The sequence below is a fragment of the Pristis pectinata genome, chromosome X (assembly GCF_009764475.1).
Source record: "Pristis pectinata isolate sPriPec2 chromosome X, sPriPec2.1.pri, whole genome shotgun sequence".
Classification (NCBI taxonomy): domain Eukaryota; kingdom Metazoa; phylum Chordata; class Chondrichthyes; order Rhinopristiformes; family Pristidae; genus Pristis; species Pristis pectinata.
In genome coordinates, this window is record NC_067450.1 from 3,948,707 (window position 1) to 3,975,093 (window position 26,387).

At 40.9% G+C, this 26,387-nt stretch overlaps 1 protein-coding gene across 1 annotated transcript in view; it reads left to right on the plus strand.

The window, feature by feature from the left end:
• Positions 1 to 25,610, plus strand: part of spats2 (spermatogenesis associated serine rich 2) — a 94,394-nt gene extending 68,784 nt beyond the window's left edge. Inside the window, exons 9-13 of the mRNA XM_052009601.1 lie at positions 4,603 to 4,661; positions 6,859 to 6,968; positions 14,435 to 14,537; positions 21,398 to 21,609; positions 23,030 to 25,610. Of these exons, the coding sequence (XP_051865561.1) occupies positions 4,603 to 4,661; positions 6,859 to 6,968; positions 14,435 to 14,537; positions 21,398 to 21,609; positions 23,030 to 23,341 (796 nt within the window). The 3' untranslated portion in view covers positions 23,342 to 25,610. The remainder of the gene's footprint in view (positions 1 to 4,602; positions 4,662 to 6,858; positions 6,969 to 14,434; positions 14,538 to 21,397; positions 21,610 to 23,029) is intronic.
• Positions 25,611 to 26,387: the final 777 nt, after the last annotated feature.

Here is a 26,387-nt window from a genome sequence, read left to right on the forward strand (position 1 = left end):
CCCCACCCCCAAACCCCCAAACCTCTTGTTGCAATGACCTCTTATTATAAACACATCTGCTATGGGCAAAGTTTACTGCTGTCTACCCTATCTATGCCCTTATGTTCTGTTAGGTGAATGCTTTTAATTGTGTTGATAGAAGTCTACTAAATGTCTGTTGGTGTTCTTAATATGGTTTAATTTCAATTTGCTTCATTTCTATGATTTGATAGTTAAAGATACTGCAATTAAGGAATTAGAGGGAGCAAGTTGAAGGCTTTAATCTAATCACAGAAGGCAATTGTACACCTATATCAGGGCCAAACCCTTCAGCCTCCTCCGTGCCAAGCAAAACAAATCCAGCCTATCCAGTCTCCTCTTGTACTGAGACACTCCATCCCAAGCAACATCCTGGTGAATCTCCTCTGCACCTTCTCTGGAACAATCGCATCCTTTCTATTCTGAGATGACCAAAACTGCACACGATATTCCAGATGTGTCCTCACTAATGTTTAGAAAACTGTACGATAAATTCCTTGCTCTTGTATACTATGCCCCAGCTAATAAATGCTAGCATCCTGCATGCCTTTTTTTAAACCATTCTAGCTGTACTGCCACCTTCAGGGATCTTTAGACATGTACACAGAGGGTCCCTCTGTCCCTCAATACTGTCCGGGGCTCCACCATTACTCTTATTTGACCTCCCAAAATGCATCATTTTGCACTTATCAGGATTATCTGCCATTGTTCTGCCCAAATTACCAGCTGATCAGTATTTTTCTGTAGCTTGAGACTCTCCTTACTATCCACAACTCCAATTTTTCTGTCATCTGCAAACTTATTCAAGTATATCGTGGCCACTCCTGTGTGTGCCCAAATGTTAATTGCAGCTATGCAACCATTTGAGGCCAACTTTTGTCGAGTATGAATTTTGAAACCCATCCACGCAACTTTGCCAAGTGTAGATAGCTCAGACACATGTTGAAGTGGCTGGTTCTTAGGAATCCCCAAGGACTACGTGCAGAGGAACTATCTGCCGATTGTCTAACCAGGCCATCTAATAATTTGGGGCATTAGCCTGCAGGAGTTGAGTAGGATAACCCCAGTAATGTCTGTTCACTTGGGTTCCATCAATGAGCTAATGTGATCAATCATCAACACCACCCACAAACACAGGAAACGATTATCAGACTACCAGGTCTACCACACAGCATTTGTAAGTTCTATTCTTGGGCACATCATGCACATCATCCTGAAGCTACTTTAAGCTCAGAATTGCCAGATAGGGGTAGGACATTATAGGTGGGGATGAGAGAGAGAGTGGTGAATAAGGGTGGGGGATTAAAGAGAGAAACCAGATTGAGCAGACAATATTAAAACCAAATACAGGAACATGAGTTAGCAGATAACGCAGTCAGCAGAGTGTATACAAGGTTTGTATATCTTGACTGTTAGGTTGTGAGTCCTGTTCCAGCAAAAGGACAAAAATCTCACCTGACACTTGAGCACAAATAATGAGGGAGTGCTGCACTGTCAGGTAGCACCTTTTAGGTAAGGCATTATGGTGGATGTATTAAAATCCTTTGATATTCAAAAAAGCGCAAGGGAGTCCTTATTGATATCCTAGCCAATAATTACCCTACAATCAAAGTAGCAAAGTGACGATGACAGATCTTGAAGTGTAAGTGAAAGTTTACCAGTTTTTATAGGTCACTCCGTCATTAGTAACTCTCATATGTAATTTAAAGCAAATATTCTAGTGCTTACATTTTTTGTGTAGATCTCATGAATCACACTGGGGAGAAGAACAATAATCTGGAAAGAATCCTATTAACCGAGCATCATTCTATTTGCATGCCATCTTTTTTGTTTCCTGCTACTTGACTTCATATTGAGAATATTCTTTCATTTGTTAGGAATATTTATTTAATGCTTTGTAAATTCAGAGAGAGGAAGAACCTCAAAAGTGCAAACTGCATGTTACTGTACCCAAGTGCCACTTCAAAATTCTAACATTTTTTTTCAGTCAAAGCACATAAATTAATACTTTGTTACTATCGTTTGAGTGTTATAATCATTTAAGAATCCCAGAATTCCTAATAGCAGATTCATTTTTGTGATAGTATTAGCACTTTGCCAGATTTTAGTTTCCAATGTGGATGAGATTACAACTATTTATCATCTAAGTAATAGAGACTGATGGCACCAAAGGGTGAATGGAGCATTGTGCAAGTGAGTCTCTTCTGCTCTCAAACAAAAAACAACCTCTGTCCCTTCCTTAACTTTTATTCCAATTGTTGGTTCTGTGTTTGATACCAGCAATGTGTTTTTCACCACCTTTGGCAGACATTGTCACAGAAGCAGAATAAGAAAAATCTGTAAAATGCTGACTGTCCAGTCAAGTAGAGACTTGTTCCAGAAAAAAATTTAACAGGCATGACAGGTCTTTTGCGATGATGATATTGCAGGTTATATCCATTAGAAGAGTTACAAATACAAGCTTTTTACGTATTCTAAGGGACCCTACCCTAGGCAAATACTGTGGTTAGTTCTAAAATGTGTGCTTCTCATGGTACAGTAAGTGGTAGAGCATCAGTTGTGCGCATCACTGATGGGATCGTAGCCTAGTGTTTCGGTTACTGGAATAGCAACGCAGAGTGAAATTGAACTTATGAAAAGCTACAATGCTTCCAGAAAAGGAACTAGTCACACAGATACACTCCTTGTCGCTGTGTACAGGGGTGACTTTTGCAAATGAAGCTGAGTCGGTGTTTCCCACAACCTGAAAAACAAAAATCATTTCTAGCATCGTCGTTTTGTTTTCATTCATGATCAACCCCACCCCCCTTCAAAGAAAGAAGAAGAAAACTTTGACATGTCACAAAGCAGTGTTGACAGACCCCAGAGCTTACGACGTTTCTTGCCTCTCCATTAGGAGCTGCCACAGGTGTTATGTTTGAAGGGAATGGAATGCAAAATCTTCCTAGCTCTGTTAATTAATTCAGGTGACCAACCCAGTTCCCCATTGGCATGGGTTCAGAGCAAAAAACACTATAATTCGATATAGTAACATTCCAATTCAGAGAAGGTAGATTGGTATGGGAAATGGAAAAACATTATGCAGTGGGCTGATTTCTCCAAAGTGTTGGTGCAGGGATGAGGGAGCTTTACTCTTCATCCAACTGTGACTAACCTTAACCTGGAAATGCTTGATGCTAATACTGAGTGCTTAAAATGGGGAGAAATGTCGTAGTTCCCAACAGTAAAACACTTCATCACACAAAAGCTAATAAAAGGTGATTTCTGTAGCTGTATTTATGACGCTCTGATTTGTATCTCATTGGTGCTGTAAAACTGGTTTGTCTTTGAGTGCGAAGGAATGGTTAAAATATTTGCTTCAAATTCCATGTCGTGAATTGTATTGATTTATTTTTGATTCATGAAAATTGTAAATCCAAGATGCTGTAGTATTACGGGTGCATTTTCTACTCTTGCGCAGTGTTATCGTGGTTGATCTGTGATACAAGCAAATATCATGCAATGAAAGCTGCTTTTTTTCACGTTTTAAGAGGAGTCACAGGCAGTTCATATAAATTTATCAACGAGGACTGTGATTACTGGAATTGCATTCAGACAACAGCAGAAATACAAAATTTCATTGAAGCCTCAAAATAATCTCCCTGTTAAGTGTTTTGTAGTATACCAGACAACACTGTGATTACATTCATGATTTAAATTTTAGTTGTGGTTTTATCATCAATCCCAGGTTTTGAAGGAGTTTCAAACAGTTTATTATTATCAAGTTTTCACAGAAAGTGTTGAAGGTGCATGTGATAACCAAGCTTTGACAGCTGGTTGAGGGAAATGCACCAGAAAATATTGAACAGAGAATAATAGACATCTATAATTGAATTAAAAGATATTACACGAAAAGTGAGGTTTAGGTAATCCAAGCCCACGTTGATAAAAATTCAAACAGAATATGAATGTAATCTCCCTTTTATGGATGGATTAATGTTCTACTGTGGTTTTTGTTTTGAAATTGCGAATTCTTTCCCTGCTTCTGCTGACTCCCCTTCTGTACAGCCAGCTCTGACAATTGCTCATCACCAAACCATAGTATTTATCTCTGTGTTGGCCTTTAATTATCTAAGGAGTGGGTTCAAGCTGCGTACAAGTAAGAATACAATCAACTGTCTGTGCATTTTAAACAGGACTACTACTGCTTGAATTATTATAACCTTGGGGTAAAACGGGGAAACCGGGTTATTGGCACCATCACAATATTATTAGTGATTTGGTCTCTGTTTTCATTGTATAACACAAACACATAAACACAAAAAATTGAAACTACTTTAAACATCAAAAAATCTATAATTGGTTTCATTGTAACAAGGAATAGAAATAAACACTCAATTAGAAAATTGTCCAATCCTTTAACAATCTTAAAAAGTTCATTTTTAAAAATCTGATCAGTCTTTTTCGAATATTCAAAATGGAGTTGAAGTTTGATCCCAATGGTTAGGAACTGCATCCCACTGAGGTCTGACTTTTGTAATTACAGGCAATCTATGTAATCTAGGCAAACCTTGTAATCTATAAATAAACCTTGTTTCCTTGCAGTTTTATGGACAGGGAGGTGGCACTTCTTGGAGAAATGGATAAAGTCAAAGCAGCAGCACGTAAGTGACTATCTTACAGTCAATACTATTACTTCTCAGGAGAATCACTGCTCTGGTAGTTTGTGGAGTGTTTGGGAATACCTCTGGTCTGTTAAACTCTATTATGATCTATAATCTAGTTAAAGCCGTACGAAATGGTCCCTTTCAAATGGATGTACACTGGTTTTCTAAGACGATATTCCCTTTAAGTTTCAATACTTCAATGTGTATGTGTTTAAGGATGATGCTTCTGTTTTTCTTTGTAATTCATCAGCTAGAAATTGATTTTCAACATCTAAAAAGGGATGTAAAAAGCGCTATTGAAGTGCAAGTCTTTGCCTTTAGTTTATATGCAACCCATATTAACAAGTGAACATTATTTTCAATTGATTGCGATCCTAACCAAATTAGAATTGAGAAAGTAGATCTATGTTTGCTACCTCACTAGAATGAACAAATGCTGTACCAAAGCCTCACCCAAATGATTTATTAACTCTTCTCATGCCAGAGCCTGAGTTTTGTGCTAAGCCTCCAGATGGTGCATTTCAGTCAAGGGGAAACATCATTCATCTTGAAATGACTAAATTAGCTCACAGATAAAGACTTCAAATAATGTTTAAATTCGTAGATGGGATTTATCGCAGTATTTTACTGCTGGGCAGATTTCAAACAGTAAATTGAAACTGACTGATGGGAGAAAATGCTGATCTTTTGAGATTATAAACTAAATGGATTACATAAAAGGAATACTGCTGTGCACTTGTATCTCATTTGAAATTGTGCAATAAATATTTTCCATCATTTTTTTCCTTTGTAGACTAAGCCCCTCGTGAGCTGTAGGTCGGCTCCCTTCCTGAAGCTTAGTTCACTCCTAGTCTTGGTAGTTCTGATCTGTTCCTTGCAGAAGCTCACTATTTTGATCAATCTCGTGTGATGAATTCCAGATTTTGTTCATAAATTGAGTGAAAACTAATAACCATAAAGATGTGCAAGAGCCTCATTATGCAGCCCAAGGAGCTTGCATAATGTGACATTTTGACTGCAATTTCAATTCTTTCTCTCAGCCTGGTTCAGTAACTATTCTCAGTAATAATTGTTTTGAGCAATTTATCTTAAGTCAATAGAAATAGAAGGACAAGATGCTAATCATGGTTTGTGACCACAGTAAAAACCTGATCTACTTTATAATTGCTTGGAACTTCCAAAGGTTTGGCACTTGACTCACCAGGACCCCATTCTCATGCTCTGTAGGCCCTCTGAGGTTAAAAAGAGTGTGGGAATGGGGCCCTGGTCAGTTTGTTACCGGGAGTCCTTTCCAACTCACGGGGTCCCTGGTTCCTGCATGCACATTGTTCACTGAAAAACTTATTATTCTAAAGTGTAACGCTTTGTTTTTAAAAAAGAAAATGAATTATAAGTGTGCTGGGGTATTAATAGGAGTAACATGCAATGGTCTGGAAAATCTGCTGGTCCGGCACCGACAAAGTTACGAGGATGCCTGACTATCAGAGTTTTACTGTCATTGATTTCCACCAGTTTAAACAGATGGCAGTGTTACCTCCAAAGTGGCAAAACAGATTGTTTTGTCCCTGAAATTGATGCAGTTCATTATTATAAACAGTTGAAGTAGAATATTTTTAACCACAGCAACCAGCTGGGTTTATTGAATGGAACTTCCATTTATTACCACCATGTCAGGGCAACCTATGATACCTTATTAATGGGTGATGAACCACATTGCTGTCATCTGTTTACATTAATTTGAAAAAACTTGGTCCAGATGTCTAAACATGCATTCCTCCCCACCACTGGTGCAGCAGGTCTGCAGTGTGTACTGTCTGCAGGTGCGCTGCAGTTACTAGCCTAGGTACTCTGGCCGCATTTCTCACTATTGCAAACCCTTCCACCACAAGGGCGACGGGTGTACAAGAGCACCACCACTTCTCCCAAGTCCACACCATCCTGGAAATATTATCACTGGGTTAAAATCCTGGAACTCCCACCAGAAGGACGGCAGTGATTCAAGGAAGTGGTTCATCATCACCATCTTGAGAGGTGTTAGTTATGTGCAATAAATGCTGGCCTTGACGGTAATATCCACTTCCTGTAAATTAATATTTTTTAATTCTCTTTGGTTCTCTTTGAGCCAAGAGGCCAAGTAGGTGAATGAATTTCATTGGAAGCCTCCACTAAATAATGTGCTCTTGCTTCCCCGTAGTTGAAATCCTGGACAGCCGCCAGAAGAGAGCTGAAACATTAAAGAGAATGACGGACAATGCAGTCCGCATGTCGGAGGAACAGCTAATGGAGCTCAGAGCTGATATTAAGGTAAAATTACTGTATTTACTTAAGCATCATGATGAAACTTCACAAATGTGGAACACATTTTAAACTTTGTGTGATTGTTGTATATTATTTTATCACCCTTAAGCCAATGACCACTTTTTAATCGTTACATTCCAATTTGAAATCCAAATAGTCAACCTCCCATGGATACAGAATATGGACTCACCAAGTAATTACCCTTTTGATATTTGAACTTGGCTTGAAGCAGGTTCTGTTTGGACCTAGGAAACAATAAAGTTTTGCTATGGTTTTGTGTTCTCATCATGTACATAATAACCCATTGAAAAATGTAGAACTGTCACGCTGAATAAAACTGACAATCCTCAAGCCATATGTACATGACTCCTTTGCGTTCTATTCTGAGCATCGTTTATTCTTTCTCAATGACTTCCAAGGCACATCTGCCATATAGTAGTTTAAGTGTTCATTAGGGGCTGCGGGCCAATTCAACTTCTGTTGGCTCAATTCCATGTAAGTAAAAGGCAATTTTACCAATTCCATCCTTATCGAGGAATAACCTGATCTTTTGGTTTTTCATATTCCAATTATTGGTTGGATTTCACATCCTCTTTGTGAATCCAAATCTTTTGTCCGTCCTTCATGTAATCTTGCACAATATTCTATCGTTTAATAGAAAGGATTAGGCACCTTGCTATAAATATTGTTTACTGTCAGCTATGGGGATGGTGGGGTGGGTACAATGCTGTCTCTAGACAACATGACTACTATTATTTATTTTATATATAAAAACACAATTCTATGGATAGCTCCCCACATGCAAAATCATAAATATAACTCCCTTTACCATATTATAAGAAAGGCCTGGATAGAGTGGACATGGAGAGGATGCTTCCATCAGTGGGAAAGTCCAGGACCAGAGGGCACAGCCTCGGAATAAAAGGACATCCCTTTAGAACAGAGATGAGGAGGAATTTCTTTAGTCAGAGGGTGGTGAATCTGTGGAATTCATTGCCACAGACGGCTGTGGAAGCCAAGTCATTGGGTATATTTAAAGCGGAGGTTGATAGGTTCTTGATTGGTAAGGGTGTTAAAGGTTACGGGGAGAAGGCAGGAGAATGGGGTTGAGAGAGAAAAATAAATCCGCCATGATTAAATGGCAGAGCAGACTCGATGGGCTGAATGGCCTAATTCTGCTCCTGTGTCTTATAGTTTAACAGAGTGCTCTTGAACACTTTTCATTTAAGTAGTGGCTTATTTGCAATAAGCTGCTAGACGGTTGAAAACTGATCCAAAATTTGGACAGTGCACGTGAGACCATTTTGTGTTGGTTTTGTTTTTCCTCTCTTGTGCTTTGTGCTCTGTGGCAGGGTTTTTGGATAATTGCCCCTACCTGATAGAAGAAATGCAACTGGAAAGCAATTATCATGCGATAGTCTTGTAAAAGGCATGCAGTTACTCGTCTAAAATAGCATTTTCTTTGTACGTCAAAACCAACCTGAACTATTGACTTACCCCTCAACTATTGACTTACCCCTGCTCTGTGTTCAACTCCTCCAAGGACAGGCTATCCGCTTATTTTGTTGCTGTTTGGAGAGACTTTGCTATGCGCAAAATGGCTGCTGCATTTGCCTTTCTTATCAAAAATGACTGCACGTCAAAAATATATGTTGATTGCTTTGGAATGGTGTGAAGGACTTGGTAAGGCACAGTATAAATAGAAGTTCTTAAAATGAATTTCATCAAGACACCAAGGTTGTAAACTAAAACTGCAATTTTTCACTTTGATAAATGGTTCTCATTAAGATATATGCCCATGCTGAGGGATTCCTTTTATTAAAATAGGGTATATAGTACAGAAGTAGGCCATTTGGCCTAACCAGTCCGTATGCTCCTCTAGTGCTTCCTCCTAGCTTTATCAAGTCAGCAGCAAAATCCTCTTTTTCCCTTGTCCATCCTCTGCTTATCTTAAATGTATCTATACTGATTCATCAACTACGTCCTGTGGTAGCATTCCACATTCTCTCCAGTCTCTGGATAAATTGCCTGTCTGATTTCTTGGGAATTGTCTCATCTCTTAATGGCTTTTAGCTTTGTTCTTCTTATTGGTGGCGTCAAAACATTGACTAGTTTTAAAAACTTATTGGATCACCTCACCGCGTTATCTTTCAAGAGCAAAGAAACGCAGTTTATTCTTGTCATGATGGGTGTAATCGCACCTATCTGGTATGATCTTTGCAAATCCATTTTGCACCCTCTGGTGACCAGAATTGTCCACAGTACTCCAAGTGTCATCCAGCCAATGTTTGATAAAAATTTGGCATAACTTCTCTGCTTTTCAATCCTATCTTTCAAGAAATAAATGCTTGTGTGTGGTTTGATTGTTTCAATGACTTTATCATCCTTGCTACTTTTAATGATTTGTATTTGTCATCCATTATTGCTTTGTTCCTTTACCCGTTTATCAAAATGTGATGCCTCAAACTTTGCTGAAATACATTTGCTAACTATATGCCCAATCTTCAAATGTTTTAATGTCATAATTTATTTCACTGTAGACTATCTCCCCAAGTTGATGATATCTGCAAATTTCTGAATTTTGTTTTCTTCCCCACAGTCTAAAAATCACTGTGACCAACAGTGATCCAGAACTAATCTTTACGCAACTCGCCTTCTGCCATGCTCAACACCCTTTAGTTCCTGTGTCTTCAAGCCACCTAGCTAATGATTTCCACTACGTGTAAACAGACTTCCCCTGCTGTCATCTTATTAATCTATTATGTGCCATCTTATCAAAGTAGAAGTCTGCTCATGTATAATATTAAAATCCAACCTAAAGCCAATTTGGGTCAACCCAAACGTAAGTATTAATTTTTTTTTCTTTGCCCATCTCAATCTGACCTGAAGGATTTGCATTGCACCTGGTGTGACATCCACACCTAATAAAGACCCTCTCAACCTGGGTGAAGTCCTTTGTCCACCACCAGCTATCTGTGGCATTGAGGCAAGCCTAAAGCCAATACCCAGGAAAGTGCTTGCCAGTCCTGAGCAACATTCCCTGTCCACTCCCTCGGCACATATCACGCCCTGCCACTGACACACAGTAAAACTTTCAATCAGCACCTCAGAATTACTTTCTGATCCCAGGTCAAGTCTCTCATCCCCTTCCCTGGCCAACCATTCATCTAACCTAGCTACCACTGAGTCAAACTGAGCTGGCTGCTTGTAGATCGAACCTGAATATGACCCACATTTGGGTCCTGTTGTAGTTGCACCTGCCTCTAACACTTTCTCTGGTAGCTTGTTCCATATACCCACCACCCTCTGTGTGTGTGTGTGTGTGTGTGTGTGTGTGTGTGTGTTGGGGGGGAGGGAGAGGGAGGGAGGAAGGAAGTGGAATTTGCCCCTCAGGTTCTTTTTAAATCTTTCCCCTCCCACCTTAAGCCTGTACCCTCTAGTGTTAGACTCCCCTATCCGAGGAAAAAGACTGTGACCATTCACTTATCTATGCCCCTCATGACCTTATAACCTCTATAAGGTGTCATTAGCTTAATCAGTTCAGCATAACATTGTGGGCCGAAGGGCCTGTTCCTGTGCTGTAACGTTCTACGTTGAGATCACCCCTCGGCCTCCTTCACTCCAGTGAAAACGGTCCCAGTCTATTCCAGTCTCTCCTTATAACTCGTGTCCTAGCAACATCCTTGTGAATCTTTTCTGCACCCTTTCCAGTTTAGTGACATCCTTCCTATAGATGGGCGACCAGAACTGCACACAATGCTCCAAGTGCAGTCTCTCCAACATCTTGTACAGTTGCAACATGATGTTCCAAATCCTGTACTCAATGCCCTGACTGATTAGGGCAAGCATGTGAAATGTCTTCACCACCCTATCTACCTGTGTCACCACTTTCAGGGAACTATGTATCTGTACCACTTGGTCTATCTGTTCTACAACAGTCTCCAGGGCTCTGCCATTTACTGTACAAGTCCTGCCCTGGTTTAACTTCCAAAAGTGCAACACTTCGCACTTGTCTGAGTTAAATTCCATCTGCCATTCATTGACTCACTTTCCCAGTTGATCTAGATTCTGTTGAAGATAATCTTCATTATCCACTATACCACCAGTTTTGGTGTCATCTCAAAACTTATTAACCATGCCACCTACATTCTCATCCAAATCATTAATATAGATGACAAACAACAGGGGACCCAGCGCCGATCCCTGAGGCACACCACTGGGCACAGGCCTCCAGTCTGGAAAACAAGCCTCCACTACCACCAAGCCAGTTTTGCTAGCTCACTCTGGATCCGATGTGATCTAATCTTCTGGACCAGCCGACCACAAGGAATCTTCTCAAAGGCCTTGCTAAGGTCCATGTAGACAACATCTACTGCCCTGTTCTCATCAATCCTCTTGGTCACCTCTTCAAAAAAAAAATTGACCACATTTGTGAGACACAGTTTCCCATGCACAAAGCCATGCTGACTATCCAAATGCAGGTAGATCCTGTCCTTCAGAATCCCCTCCAGTAACTTTCCCACCACTGATGTTAGGCTCACTGGCCTGTAGTTCTCTGGCTTGTCCTTGTAGCCCTTAAATAAAGGCATAACATTAGCCACCCTCCAGTCTTCCAGTACCTCACCTGTGGCAAACAATGATACAAATATCTCTGCCTGGGCCCTGGCCATTTCTTCTCTGGCTTCCCACAACATCCTAGGATACACTTGGTCAGGCCCCAGGGATTTATGTGCTTTAAGACCAATAGCAGCACCTCTTTTGTGGATGTGTTTCATTCTCTTCCCTGAATTCCCTAGCTTCCATGACTTTCTGTACAGTAAATAGAGTCGAGAAGTATTCATTTGAGACCTTGCCCAACTCCCGTGGCTCCACACATACACGATTGTATTGATCCTTAAGTGGCCCTATTCTCTCCCTATTTACCCTTTTGCTCTTAGTATACTTATAGACTCTCTAAAGATTCTCCTTCACCTTGTCTGCCAAAGCTGTCCTCTTTTTGTCCTCCTGATTTCCATCTTATGTACTCCTACATCCTTTGTACTCCTCAAGGGACTCGTTTGATCCCAGCTGCCTATACGTGACATATACCTCCTTTCTCCTGACCTCAGTATACCTCGTCAGTCAGGGTTCCCTAATCCTGCCAGCCTTGCCGTCACACTGACAGGAACATGTTGGCCCAGAGCTCTCCCTATCTCGCTTTTAAAGGCCTCCCACTTGCCAGGTGTCCTGTTACCTGTAAACAGCCTCTCCCAATCAACTTTTGAAAATTACTGTCTAATACCAACAAAATTAGCCTTGCTCCAATTTAAGACTTTAATTTGTGGACCAGTCCTATCCTTTTCCATAACTATTTTAAAACTAATAGAATTATGGTCACTGGCCCCACAGTGCTCCCCACTGACACTTCAGCCACTTGCCCTACCTCATTTCCCAATAGGAGGTCCAGTGTTGCCCCTTGCTAGTAGGACCATCTAAATATCACTTGAGAAAACTTTCCTGGACACAATTAACAAATGCTGCCCCATCCAATCCCCAGCCATATTGGCAGTCCCAGTCAATATTAGGGAAGTTAAAATCAAAATCACCAACTATTATAAACCTATTGTTGCTACATCTATCTGCAATCTCCCTACATATTTGCTCCTTTAATTCCCACTGACTACTGGGGGACTAGTAGTACAATTACATCAAGGTGATCATCCCCTTTTTTATTTCTAAGTTCTACCCATATAGCTTCACTGGACAATCCCCCAGGAATATCCTTTTTAACTACGACCATGATGTTCCCCCTAATCAAAAACACAACTCCCACTCCTCTTTTACCTCCACTTCTATCGTTCCTGTAGCATCTGTACCCCGGAACATTGAGCTGCCAGTCCTGCCCATCCCTCAACCGTGTTTCTGTAATAGCTATAATTTCCCAGCTCCATGTGCTGATCCGTGCTCTTGAGTTCATCTGCCTTACCTGTCAGGCTTCTTGCATTAAAATAAATGAAGTTTAGCCTATTAGACATTCCTCACTCCCCATCCTACCCGAAATTCTGGCACAGAGATTTGCAAATGCTACTCAGGAGTGTTCCATAAACTATGTGTCATGTGTTACTGGCAAACATTAGCCAGATTGAGTTCCTTTACTGTCTGTCTTGCTTCTTGCCCAGCAAGTTGGAGTTGGAATTGTAACCTTGCACCTTATTGTCTGCCTGCACTGCACTTTCTCTGTAGCACACTTCATTTTTACCTTGTACTACCTCAATGCACTGTGTAATGAATTGATCTGTACGATCGGTATGCAAGACAAGTTTTTCACTGTACCTCGGTACAAGTGACAATAATAGACCAACGCCCGCAAAGTGCTGAAGGAACTCAGCAGGTCAGGCAGTATTTATGGAGGGAAATAAACAGTTGGCGTTTCGGGTTGAGACCCTTCCTCAGGAATCCAGCTTTCCAGCATCGGCAGAATCTCTTGTCACAGTAATATTCCAATTCCCCCTCCAGTTCAGGTGTAACCCTTCGCTCCTGTACAGGTCACCTCTGCCCCAGAAGAGATCCCAATGGTCCAAGAATCTGAATCCCTCCCTCCTACATCAGCTCCTCGGCCACACATTCATCTGCCCTATCCTCCTTTTCCTGGCCCATCCTCCTATTCCTACCCTCACTAGCACGTGGCACTGGAAGTAATCCAGAGATTACAACTCTTAAGGTCTTGCTTTTGAACCTTCTGCCTAACTCCCTATATTCACTTTGCAGGACCTCATCCCTTTTTCTCCCCGTGTTGTTTGTACTAATATGTACGACGACGTCTGGCTGCTCACCCTCCCCTTGAGAATGTTCTGCAGCTGCTCAGAACCATCCTTGACCCTGGTGCCCAGGAGTCTTATTCGTGGCCACAGAATTTTCTGTCTGTCCACCTAACTATTGAGTCTCCTGTCACTATAGTTCTCCTTGTCTCCACCTTCACCTGCTGTGTATCAGAGCCAATCGTTGTGCCACAGACCTGGCTGCTGCTGCTCTCTTCTGAAAGGCCACCCCCTCCCCCAACAGTATCTAAACGAGATGCTTGTCAGTGAGGGGAATGGCCACGGGAATCCTGCACTCCCTGCCCCACCCTTTACCTTTCCTGGTGGTCACCCAACTACCTGCTCTCTGCACCTTTCAGGAACATTATACAAAAGGTGTTTGTATTGTATGTGGTATAGGTGTGTGCGCTTAATTAAACAGTTGCTGGGATTTGATACACTGTAAATTGTTCTTTGATTTACATTTTGTTTACTTAATATTCTGAAGTGGCATTGACAGATGCATGAAACAGTGCTGGCTCCTTTTTTAATAGTTGTCAAGAAGTGTACACCAGTCTATTAATTCAGATTGCTAATTGCACAGTCTTAGTCATGATTGTTATATAATTTTAAAACGATAAGCTACCATATACCTGGACTTTGTCTGCTAGAGTGTTTTTAAATATATTATTCTAGCACTTTGTTAGTGAACGAAAATATGATGAAGACCTGGGCCGCTGCGCACAGTTCACCTGTGATGTGGAAGAACTGAAAGCGAGTATCCAAGCCTTTGGACAAGGTAAGCTGAGGCTTGGTCATGTGACATTTAGTTATTTTTTTAATAGATGTTTGATATTTAAATCTACCTTGCAGGTGGGGCACTGAGCATTTCAAATCTGAATTGTTTGTGCTGCAGCCACTGGAATAAGTAATTGGAACTGACTGCAAGCATCAGATTCTTGAGTGGGAACAAGTTTGTAGGCTGTTTTCACTGAAGATGAATTGCTGACTTTTCAGTTTAAGATGCCAAAGTTCTCCAATTATGGATTTTATCAAAGATTATGTAATTGTCTTATGTGATTGTAAATCTCAACCCGTCTTCATCCTTTGTGGTTGACCGTGCTATCTTCTGCTTCTCCACTGCAGTTTCTTTGGTGGGACATTTGGCTGGTTACATCCTTGCATGTTGTAGCCAGAGAATCACCAGCAATGGCACGGTTCCCACACACATACCTTTACCTCTGGAATTCCCCAAGCTTTGATCCTGGCTTCCTTCCATTTTTCATCTATGTGCTGCTACATTGGCTTTCCACATGTATGCTGACAGTGGTCAGCTCTCCCTCAATGCTGCTACTGAATAATTATAATTCTACCCCTTCAACTGTTCCCAAATTATCAGGCTTCTTGTCCAGCATTCAGTACTGATTGAACAGAGATGTCCTCTAACTCAGTATTGGGAATAATTTAAGTCATCTTCCTAATTTCCCTGTCACAAGCTCTCTTCCCTGGTCAACTCTCCCTGCCTGTTACCCGAGGCTAAACAATACTGATTGAAACCTTCATGTCATATTTATCTATAATGACCTTTGGACTCCATATCCGTATAATCTCTAAACTAATAACCTAATTATGCCCAGTTCTCTGCCTGTTTACTGCTGAAACTCTCATCCGTGCCTTTGCTACCTCTGAAGCTTCAGTATCCAATGCATTCCTTGCCAACCTCCTCCTATCCTTCATAAATGCAAGTTCATCCAAAACACCATTGCTTGTATCCTATTGTACCAAGTCCCATTCACCCATCACCCCTGTGCTTGGTGGACTACACTGAGGCTTTGCTTCACTAGAAGCAATTCAGAATTCTCATTTTATGTTCTCCCGTCCTTCCTTGGTCTCTGTCATCACCACCATCTTAATCAGCTCACAAGTGGCACCAGGGCCTCTAGCTTCCAAAGCCCTCAACTTTCCCTGAGCTCCTCCACCTTTCTATTCTCTAAGGTGCTTCATGTGACCTACCCCTTTGACCAAGCTTCTATTCACTTGCTGTTTAAATCTGCAAGTGAACCCAATGTTCATAGATCTTGTTACAGGAAAGAGCTGAATTGATCAGTAATATTATTTGCTGCCAGACACTTGGATGTTCCTGAAAGGGACTGACAGCTTCAGAAGGAAAACCAAGTAACACTTCTTTGAGCATGCCACAGAGATTTACATTTCTGACATTACTTGGTGCACTTGGAGTCTACTCAATATTTTCTTTGCAGCCACAAATAATTCCTTCTGGAAAGGCTACAGATCCACGCAACAATTATTTCATTGTAATATTTAAAGTTACATTTGATGATGTCTGACCATCAGAAGAAACAAAATGAGGAGCAAAGTGTGGTGTAGTCATTGACTTTTGGTGGGCTATGGGCTTGTAAAGATCAAATTATTGAAGGACTTTAAATGATGTAACATTCATGGGATAATAAGTGAATGTTAATTAAGTAACTTGCATTTCTTTTGCACTCCTTGCTTGCATCAAGATGTCTCAAAAGTGTTTCAGTAAGAGGAAAAAAAATACATGCATTAATTAAAAACTGAACTGCCAACATGGGACATGTATTAAGAATGTAAAATGTACTAGGACTTGACAGGGATGTAAGACCAAAGTGCCCTTCATCATTCACTTTGCATTGCCCGAAGTGACTGTGTCCAGGTGGAAGCTGGAAGCCAGCAAGAGTTCCCCTGCAACAAGTTGTATTGATTAACAAAACTTCCCAACAAAATTTTTTAAATAAATTTGACACCAAGCCACATAGGCAGAAAGCTTGGCCATTTGAGGTTGGAAGAGACGTGGAGAGGTTTTAGGTAAATCGCGTTTTAAGGCTTGGGCAACAGAAGGCCAGGAACTGAGGCAAGGTAATAAAACTGGAGATGGACAAGAGGGAAGAATTGGAGGGGTACAAATATCTCGAGCTCTAAGACTGAAGGTGATTACAGAAATAGGGAGTTGGGTGAGACCATTGACGTATTTCAAACTATGATGAGAATTTTAAGTCCAAGGCATTGTTTGACTGGGAGGCATTGTTAAACAGGGATCTAGTGTAGGTCAGCCTGCACTAGACAATTGGTAAATAGGACTTAGTACTAATTGGTATATAGTTAGCAGAGTTTGGGATGACTTCACATTTACAGATGGTAGAATGAAGGAAGCTGGCAAAAGATAACAAAAACTTGCATTAGAATTTCAGCAACAAATTTGCTGAGGCAAGGACAAAGTCCGGCAATGTTATGGAGATCGAAATTGATGGTTTTAGTGATGGTGCAGATATGTAATCCTTGGCTCATCCAGGGTCAAATGTGACTCCAAGATGGCAAATAGTCTAGTTCAGCCTCAGGCAGTTGCCAGGGAGGGGGTTAGCAAAGAAATTGAGTTTTCGGGGCCAAAGATCATTACTTTTAGTCACCTTGATAATCATTTAAGGTTATCCTCATCCAGTGCTGGATGTCTGACAAGCAATCTCTCAGTTTGGAGACTGTGAAGGAGTCAGGAGATGGGGTGGTGAAATGGAGTTGCATGTCTTCTGACACAGTGCTTTGGTATGGTGTTGTCAAAGATGTGGACAAGAAATAGGAGGAGACCAAGGACAGGTGCATGGGGTGACACCGGAGGGTAAGAGAAGCCATTGTGGGTGAGTGGACACACGTGGTTGAAAACCAGGTGAGTGTGGTGCCAGCCAGCTAGATGATAGTGGAGGAGATGTTGTGGTCATCTATATTCATGGCCGTCAATGGGTCAAGAAGAACAAAGTGTGACAGTTACATAAGGTGTCATTTGTGACTTTGAGTTATTTCTGTGGGAACAGTGGAACACCGAGTGGAGGGGTTAAAACATGGAGTGGGCACAAATTTGAGGCAACTGCATGTTCAAGGTACTTGAAGAGAGTGAAAATGATTTATTCAATGAGTGACTCATCTACTTTTTCATGGATATCAGATATCATGTCAGATAAAGTCTAAGATTTGGCTTTCATAGCTCCAGCTTCATGGGAAACGAGTTTGAAAGATTTTCAAAGATTCTCTCCATTTCGTACATTCCACAAACTTGTGCAAAACCACTGCACTTCCCACGGATTCCTTGTGAGAGTAAGTTTCTCACTGAACAATTCTCACTCTGCAAGCCATCAAAGCATCTGTTGTGCATGTCACATCTTTTTAAAGAAAGCTACTGGTGAGAGAGATTTCTCTCCAGTCTTCAGACTTGATTCAGCAGCCTCAGACTGGCAATTTCTGAAGTGAATCACTTTCTCCTAGAACTGTTTTGTTGGGGTCTGGCCTTTCTTCCCTCTCTTGCTCCCTAATTCTGCACTTTTGCTTTTATATTGTGTATTAGTATAATTTACATGAACAACTTCTGCAGTGCATCTCCTCCTGGAGATATGAAGCAATTATTTAGCATCATGCAATTTTATCTCGAGCCAGCAGAGGAAGCCACTCGATCGCATAGCTGCGCACAAATTCCACACGTGCAGGAAAGCGCAATATTCTGCAGTAAACAAATGCTGGATGCTTAAAACTACACTGATTTTGTTACAAGTACTGATAAGTAGACAGAACCCAACAAATGTGTAGAAATGTTACTTTTGTAATAATACTAGCCTGTTGGTTAGAGAGGAAGATTCCCTTAAAATTATTTTACGTCACTGTAGGAAGACTTTCCCATGGCTAAGTTTGTTTATGTTGTTAAAATGGACTGCCAAAAATAAAGCAGAAGAAAAAATTCACAATTAAATTTAATCCATATTCTGTTATCAGTATGTTCAAGTCTCATACTGCTCTTAAAAATTTGGTCTGAGGGTGAGTCCAGCAAGCAAACACTGAGATTCCCACACTGCAAATGTAACCCCACACAAAGCTGCTGTATAAGAGAAGAAAAGTCTTAAAATACTACTGTCCTGCATCATGAAAAGTAAATTCATAGTAATATTGAAGAACCAGATCAAACACAGGACAGGATCTGAAACAAAGTGGTTCCGATATTATGTTTGCCGTAAACTTAAGATGCCTACTAAAGTAAATCTGTATTGCATTCAATTTCGCAATAGCTCTCTAGCTTATTAGAATCATAAGGACCTGGATGCATAATCTATGCTGACACTTCAGTGCAGTACCAAGAGTGTTAGGAGCCATCAGCAACGAGCAGACACACAACCAACTCCTTTATCTGCTCATATGAATGGGAAAGATCCAATAATACTGTCTGAAGAGTAAGGTATGTCCTGGCCAACATTCCTACCTGAAAAACCAACGAAAGTGTTGACTGGTCATTGATCTCATTGCTGTTTGTGGGATCCTCCTGTGCATGAAGTGGCTGCCTATATAATGTGCAGGTTACAGTTGTCAATTCATTTCAAGTGCCTTGCAATATCCTGAGGCTGTGAAAAGGTGTGATTTTAAAAATGCAAGTACATTTTTACTTACCTGATCACAAACCAACCACAAGGGCGCCTGATCATGCAGTTGAGTGTGCACAGTGGACATCTGCAGAGCACCCTTGGGTGGCCTGCAGGGTTATTCGGGCAAACGCTTCGATTCTATGCTATTTTGTTTTTAATCAGCAGTAAGTGCCCACAACTCGACAAACACTGGCTGACATTTGTGTATCACTCTCACTGGCTGTTTGCCTGGGGGTATCATTTCACAAAAATACAAAAATACATTTGTACAAAAATACAAAAGGCCAGCAAAAGACCAATTAAAATCTGTGAATTCTAAGGCAGAGTAATGTTCTACTTTAAACTTTTCAGCTTGGGTTATCTTGGCATAAAAGTGGTACTTGTATGAATAAAATACAGCAGATGCTGAAAACCTGGACTAAGGATTAGAGGTGAGATGGGCCAAATGCTGGGACTCCCAGCAGGTCAGTCAGGCATCATTCATGGAGAGCAAAGCAATTAACACTTCAGGTCACTGACCTTTCATCAGAGTACATGCAGAGAGCATTTGGTGACTCAAAGGTTAGTCAGGTGGAAATTTTGGCAGTGGAAACATTTCCTGAAGAGTGATTCTTTACTGATTTAGGAGAGGAATCTTCATATCTAGAATGTAGCATGTCTATCATTCTGAATCATTTTGTTTATCACTGCCACGTTTTACCTGAAGGAGAAGGTAGGATTCTCAGTATTGTATGTCTGGTTTGTTTTGAAGTCCACATTCCAACAACTGCTTAAATATGTTAAGGGTTTCTGCTTCTTCAACCCTTTCAAGCAGTGAGTTTCAGAACCCCACTGCCCTCTGGGTGAAAACATTTTTCTTCTTCCTTCTTATCCTTCCACCAATTGCTTTAAATCTCTGCCCCCTTGTTTTTTGCCCCCTCCTGCGAAGGGAAACAGCTCCTTCCTATTTACTGCAGCCTGCTTCTTCATAATTTTACACACTTCAGTGAAGTATCCCTTCTACCACTTTGAAAGAAAACAACTCTAGCCAGTCTTTCCTCACACCTGCAATTTCCCAGTCTTGGCAATGTCTTTGTAAATCTTCTCTGCACCCTCTCCAGTGCAATCGTGTCTCTCCTGTAGTGACCAGAACAGTACATGGTACTCAAGCTGTTGGCTAACTGGGGTTATTTACAGCATCACCTTCCTGCTCATATATTCTTTGCCTTAGCTAATAAAAGAAAGCATTCTGCATGCCTTTTTAAACATCTTATCAACTTGTCCTGCTACTTAAGGGTCTGTGCCTATATACTCCCAAGATTTCCTCTATTCCTCCACACCACTCGATATCCTCCCACTTGCAGTACATTCCCTTGCAGCTCCCCAAATGCATCACAACCTACTTTTCTGGATTGAATTCCATTTGCCATTTTTCTGCCCAACTGACTAAACCATGTCTTCCTGCAGTCTAAAGCCTTCCTCCTCACTCATCCATAGAACTATCTTTAGTAACATCTGCAAACTACTTCATTTGGTTCTAAGTCACTTGTATCTCAAAAGACAAGGGTCAGGGTGCTGGGCCATGTCTAACCCCACTGGAAACAGATTTGCAGTCAACCATTGCTCTTTGCTTCCTGCCACTGAGCCTAAATACATCTAATTTACCACTCTCCCTTTGACTTTGACCTTTTTAAACCAGCCTGCCACATGGGTCCACATCAAAAACCTCGCTGAAATCCATGTAGACTACATCAAAGCCACTGCTCTTGTTGACTCTTTTCGTTAGCTGGAAAGAACCTTCACGTAACAAATCCATGCTGACTATCCCTAATTAATCTGTGCCTTTCAAATGAAGGTTTACACTGCCCATTAGAATAGGTTCCAAATATTTACCTTGCACTTAAATTAAACCTTTTGTAGCTCAGAGGTGTCCAAACTGTAGTGCAGCTACTTGTGGGTATGCAAGGTATTTCTGGGAGTGGGGGGGAAGAGGCAGAGTTATCCAATGGTGGATCTGCAAATTTAGGGGATTTACTGTGGGCAGGAGGGAAGGAGGCAAAGGATCAGAGAGAAAATGTGGAAGTGGTTGGGCAAGTCATTGGGCGTTTAAGGGCTGGTATATTCTGGATGGCTGGTAAATGTGGACCTCTTGTTTGCATGTCCAACCATACTTCATCTCAAGACTTTTTTTTCCCAAAGAACAGTTGGTCTAATTTTTTAATCTGTGTTCTGTTTTATACAGTGTCTCATCCCAAGAACAATTACTCTGCCAGATCAAGGTGTGGCTCTGTGTCATCTGTATCTGTGACAAATCGGAGTGAACTATCAGCACCAACTACTCCTAACTGTGCAACAGACTCTGCCTTTACTAAAACGGCAAAGAAGAACCAGTCTTCTGGAGATGTTTCCACTGCCACAAACTCTGGAAACCGAACTTCCCCATCAAATCGATTGGTATGTACTGCTGGTGTTCTCCTCCTCCCCTGTTCTCTTGTTCTTCTCACCCCTGTCCGAGCAATTGTAGTTGTAATTCAGGTAATTCTATTATTTTGAATTAGTGCATTTTTGTAAATAAAAATCACTCAAGAATGTGTATTGTCTAGAACATGAGGGTGGGGTTGTCAGTTCTCAGTTCAGCGATTTCAAGTTGTGTAAGAGGGCATCGAGCTGAAGTGAACTTATTTCCAAAAAGGCAAAGCAAATTTAAACCACTTTCATGGGTCTCCTAGCGGTGAATTTAGAGAACTCGAGGGAGGTACCTAATGGCATTAATCTGCCAGTCTTGGTGGGGTACAGGATAATTAAGAGGTCTCTTAAAACTTGGGGGAGATGTTGAATTCCTGATATGAACAACATTCTTCTAAGTAAGTCCTGTATCTGTAAGTAGAAAATCATGGATCTTGACTAGACTAAAATATTAATTAGCCACCACATTCATTATTTCAAAAATGTTCTTCCTTTGCTTGCTACAATACAATATATAATTACTCCACATGGTTTCAATTGCCTTTGTAAACTGTCTACCTTGCAAAATGTGCAGAGCGTTTTCCAGTTGTTTCCACAATTTTAATCCAGTGAATTTATCTATGTTAAAAAAATTATCAGCAGAAATGTCAATAGTACTCTGTTTAAAATTTCAAGATCTACAAAACACCACTTCAATCCAGGAATTTCAGTTTATTCATTTCACAACAAATTCATCCAAACACTTGGACTATTTATGATAAACAATAATCAGCTGGGATAATACTCAGATACATTAGACTGACCTCACTAATAAGGCTGAGGCTATGGACTAAAAGTCAAACCAGCCCAAACTTCTGCATGGTAGGAGTCTGTTGGATTGAGACTTGAGAACTTTATTTTAAGCATACATTAATTTCTGATTACACCTTTGAAGCACTTAAACACTTATACATGTTAAAGACTTCATAAATTCAAGTTATTATTATCTTTGGGTTTAGGGTATAGGCAGTTAGTTGAAGAGCAGCAGGGTAGTGGACTTCATTCTAGATTTGGAAATGTACCTGGGCAGTACCTGGAATATCCACCTGAGCGGTACTGTACTTCCGCTGGTGTAGGTGGAAACCAAACCAGAGTGGGGCAAGGCTATAATCTTGTCTTTACTGCACTGAATCTGAATCATTCTGTTGTCTACCACTGCTTCCCATCCCAATGCAAAAGTTTGGTGCTCTCTAGGTTCCAGATGACTTGCTGAAAGTGCATTTCACATTTGGCTAGACACTAGTATTCATGGACATATCTGAGCTGAATTGAATACGACAGTAAAAGCAAAAAGAGGTTCCAGTGAGGATATTGGAAAGGGTAAAATATGAAGTGTATCTATTAATAGAGGTGTTTTGCCCATAAATAGGTGCCTCATGGAAACAAGAGATCGGGTTACCAATCTCGAGAGAATGGGATAAGTGGCCAAAGCCACTTTGGAAGAAATGACGATAGGAATCGGTACCGCAATGGACCCAGGAATTTCTCCAAGACTCACTACAATCCTCATCCCACACCTCAGAGCTTTACCACTGAGAAGACCCAAGTGCATTCTACTGCTCCCAATGGCACAGCTACAGCTTCTGCCTCCCGGCAGCCCTCTTTACCTTCTGCTCCTGCCAACGCCCTCCCTCAACGTAGGCCAAGGTCAAGTGGAAATGAAGCTCCTGCGAACTCCTGAAAAATTCTGACATCCAGCAACAAACCACCATCTGGCTAGATGTGATTAAGCCCCAAAATGAGTTTACATTCACCTTGTCTTTGCCACCTTTTGATTTGTCTTAAGATCTATTTCTTCCTTTCTAGACTAAGTTTTCCAAATGTTCCCAAAATTTTTGAATTGATAGTGTCTCTATGTTATTAATCTCTTCTGGAAGAGGGAGCAGCACTTAGCTGCACCTAAGATATGTTCTTGAGACGTCGTTGCTTGATTTGTCATGGCTAAATCAGTTTGCTTTACTTCACATGCTCGTGTGTCTTCATCCCCAAGAAATCACTATGCATCTCAAACTGTTCAGAATGAAAGTGCCTTGGACCTTTAGAATTTGTCACAACCACTTAATTTTTCCAGACCACAATTACAAAATAAAACATAAAGGACCAAAGACCTTCAAACTTTGCTGCCATAGGTCTATTAGAGATCACTGATGAATTGTAGCAGGGCACGTGATTGTTTTGTCTTATTTCTGATGATGGTCATGCATTTGGATAAAACTGTTTTAGTGAACATTCTGAACTGTGTATTTTATGTGCTGAAGACAATGTGCCAAAGGAAGCCAGATCAGCATCTCTTCCTGTTCACATCAGGATTCACTGTGACTATAAACATTGATGCAAAGTGATTTCCCTTCACACTGACATTGTAGTTAAAAGGCTGAATTCTGAGCCAGGGCCTTGCTGCTATGTAGCAGAGGGTGGCACCATGACGGAACTACTCTCTGCTATCTTTCAGGGACAGTTCCGGCCATAACATCAAATTTCTGTCCTCAAACTTGGTGTGGGTGTGAAGCCAAAACTACTTTCCACTGCTGTTGAAACTTGTGTGAACAGAAGAATGAATGGAAAGCTTGTTGTATCTGAGCTATTGAATTAACTTGTACTGGCTGCTGTTCTATTGCATAGCGTTTCTGTATTTGTTCCAGAATAGAAACACAGTTGCCTCTGACTAGTGTCAATCCACTTTTGGCGTTGTGCATATGAAGTGATCCAGAATTTCCTTCCAAAATGTACTTTATATGTCGGAGTAGCAGGAATGTGTGCGATGCTGCTAAATGTTTATCATGCACCCTTAGAGATTAATCTGCTGCAGGTCTGAGCATGTCCTTGATATCCACTAAGTCCCAGGTGTGAGGGGAATCTGATCATGAGTGACATCATCTCAGCAGAAGTTTAAATTCCAAACTGTATTACCACTAGTAAACTAAAAAAGCATAAAATGGAAAATCTGCAGGCAACCTTGTGAATGGATGCAGTTGGAGAACTGACCAACCATACTTATCCAGTAGATTTTATTTTGTTGTTCTGTTTTTTTTAAATTCCCTCTCTAATCTCTCAAACAGGTGATAGAACAAAAAGAATAGCCTGATTGTTTTGATTACCTTCATTTTACTCATGAATGATGATTAGGACAGTGCCCATTGTGTGCCTGTAATGCTGACTCCCTAATTGAGGTTGAAAAGTGAAGCACAGGGACCAACTGGAGCAGTTTTTTAATTGAGAACTATGTTAAAATGTGGTGTCCTTCAAAATTGAGTCAGTGTCATTTTGTTTCTTCAGACTAGTAATGCTGATTTTTGAATTCTGACAAGAAAAATGAGTCTTGAGTTTTCAAATTAAATTTGTATCAAATGCTGTTTTACTTTCAGCCTTTGTTTTGTATGGTATTCAGATCATTACAAAAATAAGAATGATGAGAGGCTAAGCAGCCTTTCACATTCATATATATAAGCCACTGAGATTACTCCTTGGGTTTTGGTGCCAAATCCATATCCCTTTCATTCTCTCTTCAATCAAGTATCTTAATTTATTTCTCTGAAAATTTCATCCATGTTCACTTTTGGTGCCCTGGGTGGAAGTTATTCTGAAGTGTGAATTAGCTAGCTTTAAAGTGTGATTGTTGTGATTAACCCCTACATTTGGTGTTGAGGCAAGTGATCATGTCACAGATTCAATGGGAGCATTTTGTTTCTGGTATTTCAGCAAGGTAATGCTGTTTGCCTGGGACCAGACCAATAATAGAGAGGTTGCAGTTCGGTGGGAGTAATTAAATTTTAAACATCTGTTGATTCCAATTTGCATGTTTGAATCAGAATCCTCCAATTTCTGGCATGTGGGTACATAATGGCTGCATTTCAGGCAGTGGAATTGCTGCTCCCTCTTAGTGCCAGTCTCTCCTTGACATATGTATTTAAAATTTAGTTGATGAATAAAGAAGCTGTATTCTAAACTAATCTTGTTATACAACTGTGGTCCTTTCCTCCTTTTCAATAGTTTTACACAATCATGGGGGGTGGGGGGGTGTGAGGGGGAACGAAAGTGACTCAACACAAATGGGGAGAAAGGATGTATTACAGAAGAATCAATGGGCCAAATTAACCTTGATTTTTACCTACAGCCTCCCTTGCCAGATGCGGAGGACCAAGGTGACCCCTGCTGCCCCCACAAGCTGGGAGATGTAGCGAGGCTTCAGCAGTGTGTTGCTGAGGCCCTGCCCCAGAACACTGACTGCCTTCGACAAGAGGCACAGCTGGGGCAGAGCCTCTCTTGTTAAGGCTTTTATAAGAATCTTCAAATGTCTCATATTCAGGGACATTTGAACTTGCTGCTTTCATTTTTATTTAGAATGAATTGAACATTAAAACCATGAAGAAGAAGAATAAAAAAATAACTGCATTGCCCTGTCTTTTCCTGCTATACAGGGCTGAGAAAACTCATTTAGATGAATGAATGGTAGGGCCCTGGGGAGTGTTATGGAACAGAAGGACCTAGGAGTACAAGTGCATAGTTCGCTGAAAGCGGCGTCACAGGTCGATAGGGTGGTGAAGAAGGTGTTTGGCATGCTAGCCTTCATCAGTCAAGGCATTGAGTATAGGAGTTGGGAAGTTATGTTGCAGTTCTATAAGATGTTGGCGAGGCCACACTTGGAGCATTTTACCCTGTTTATAGGAAAGATGTGATTAAACTAGAAAGAGTGCAGAAAAGATTTCAGGATGTTGCCTGGACTTGGG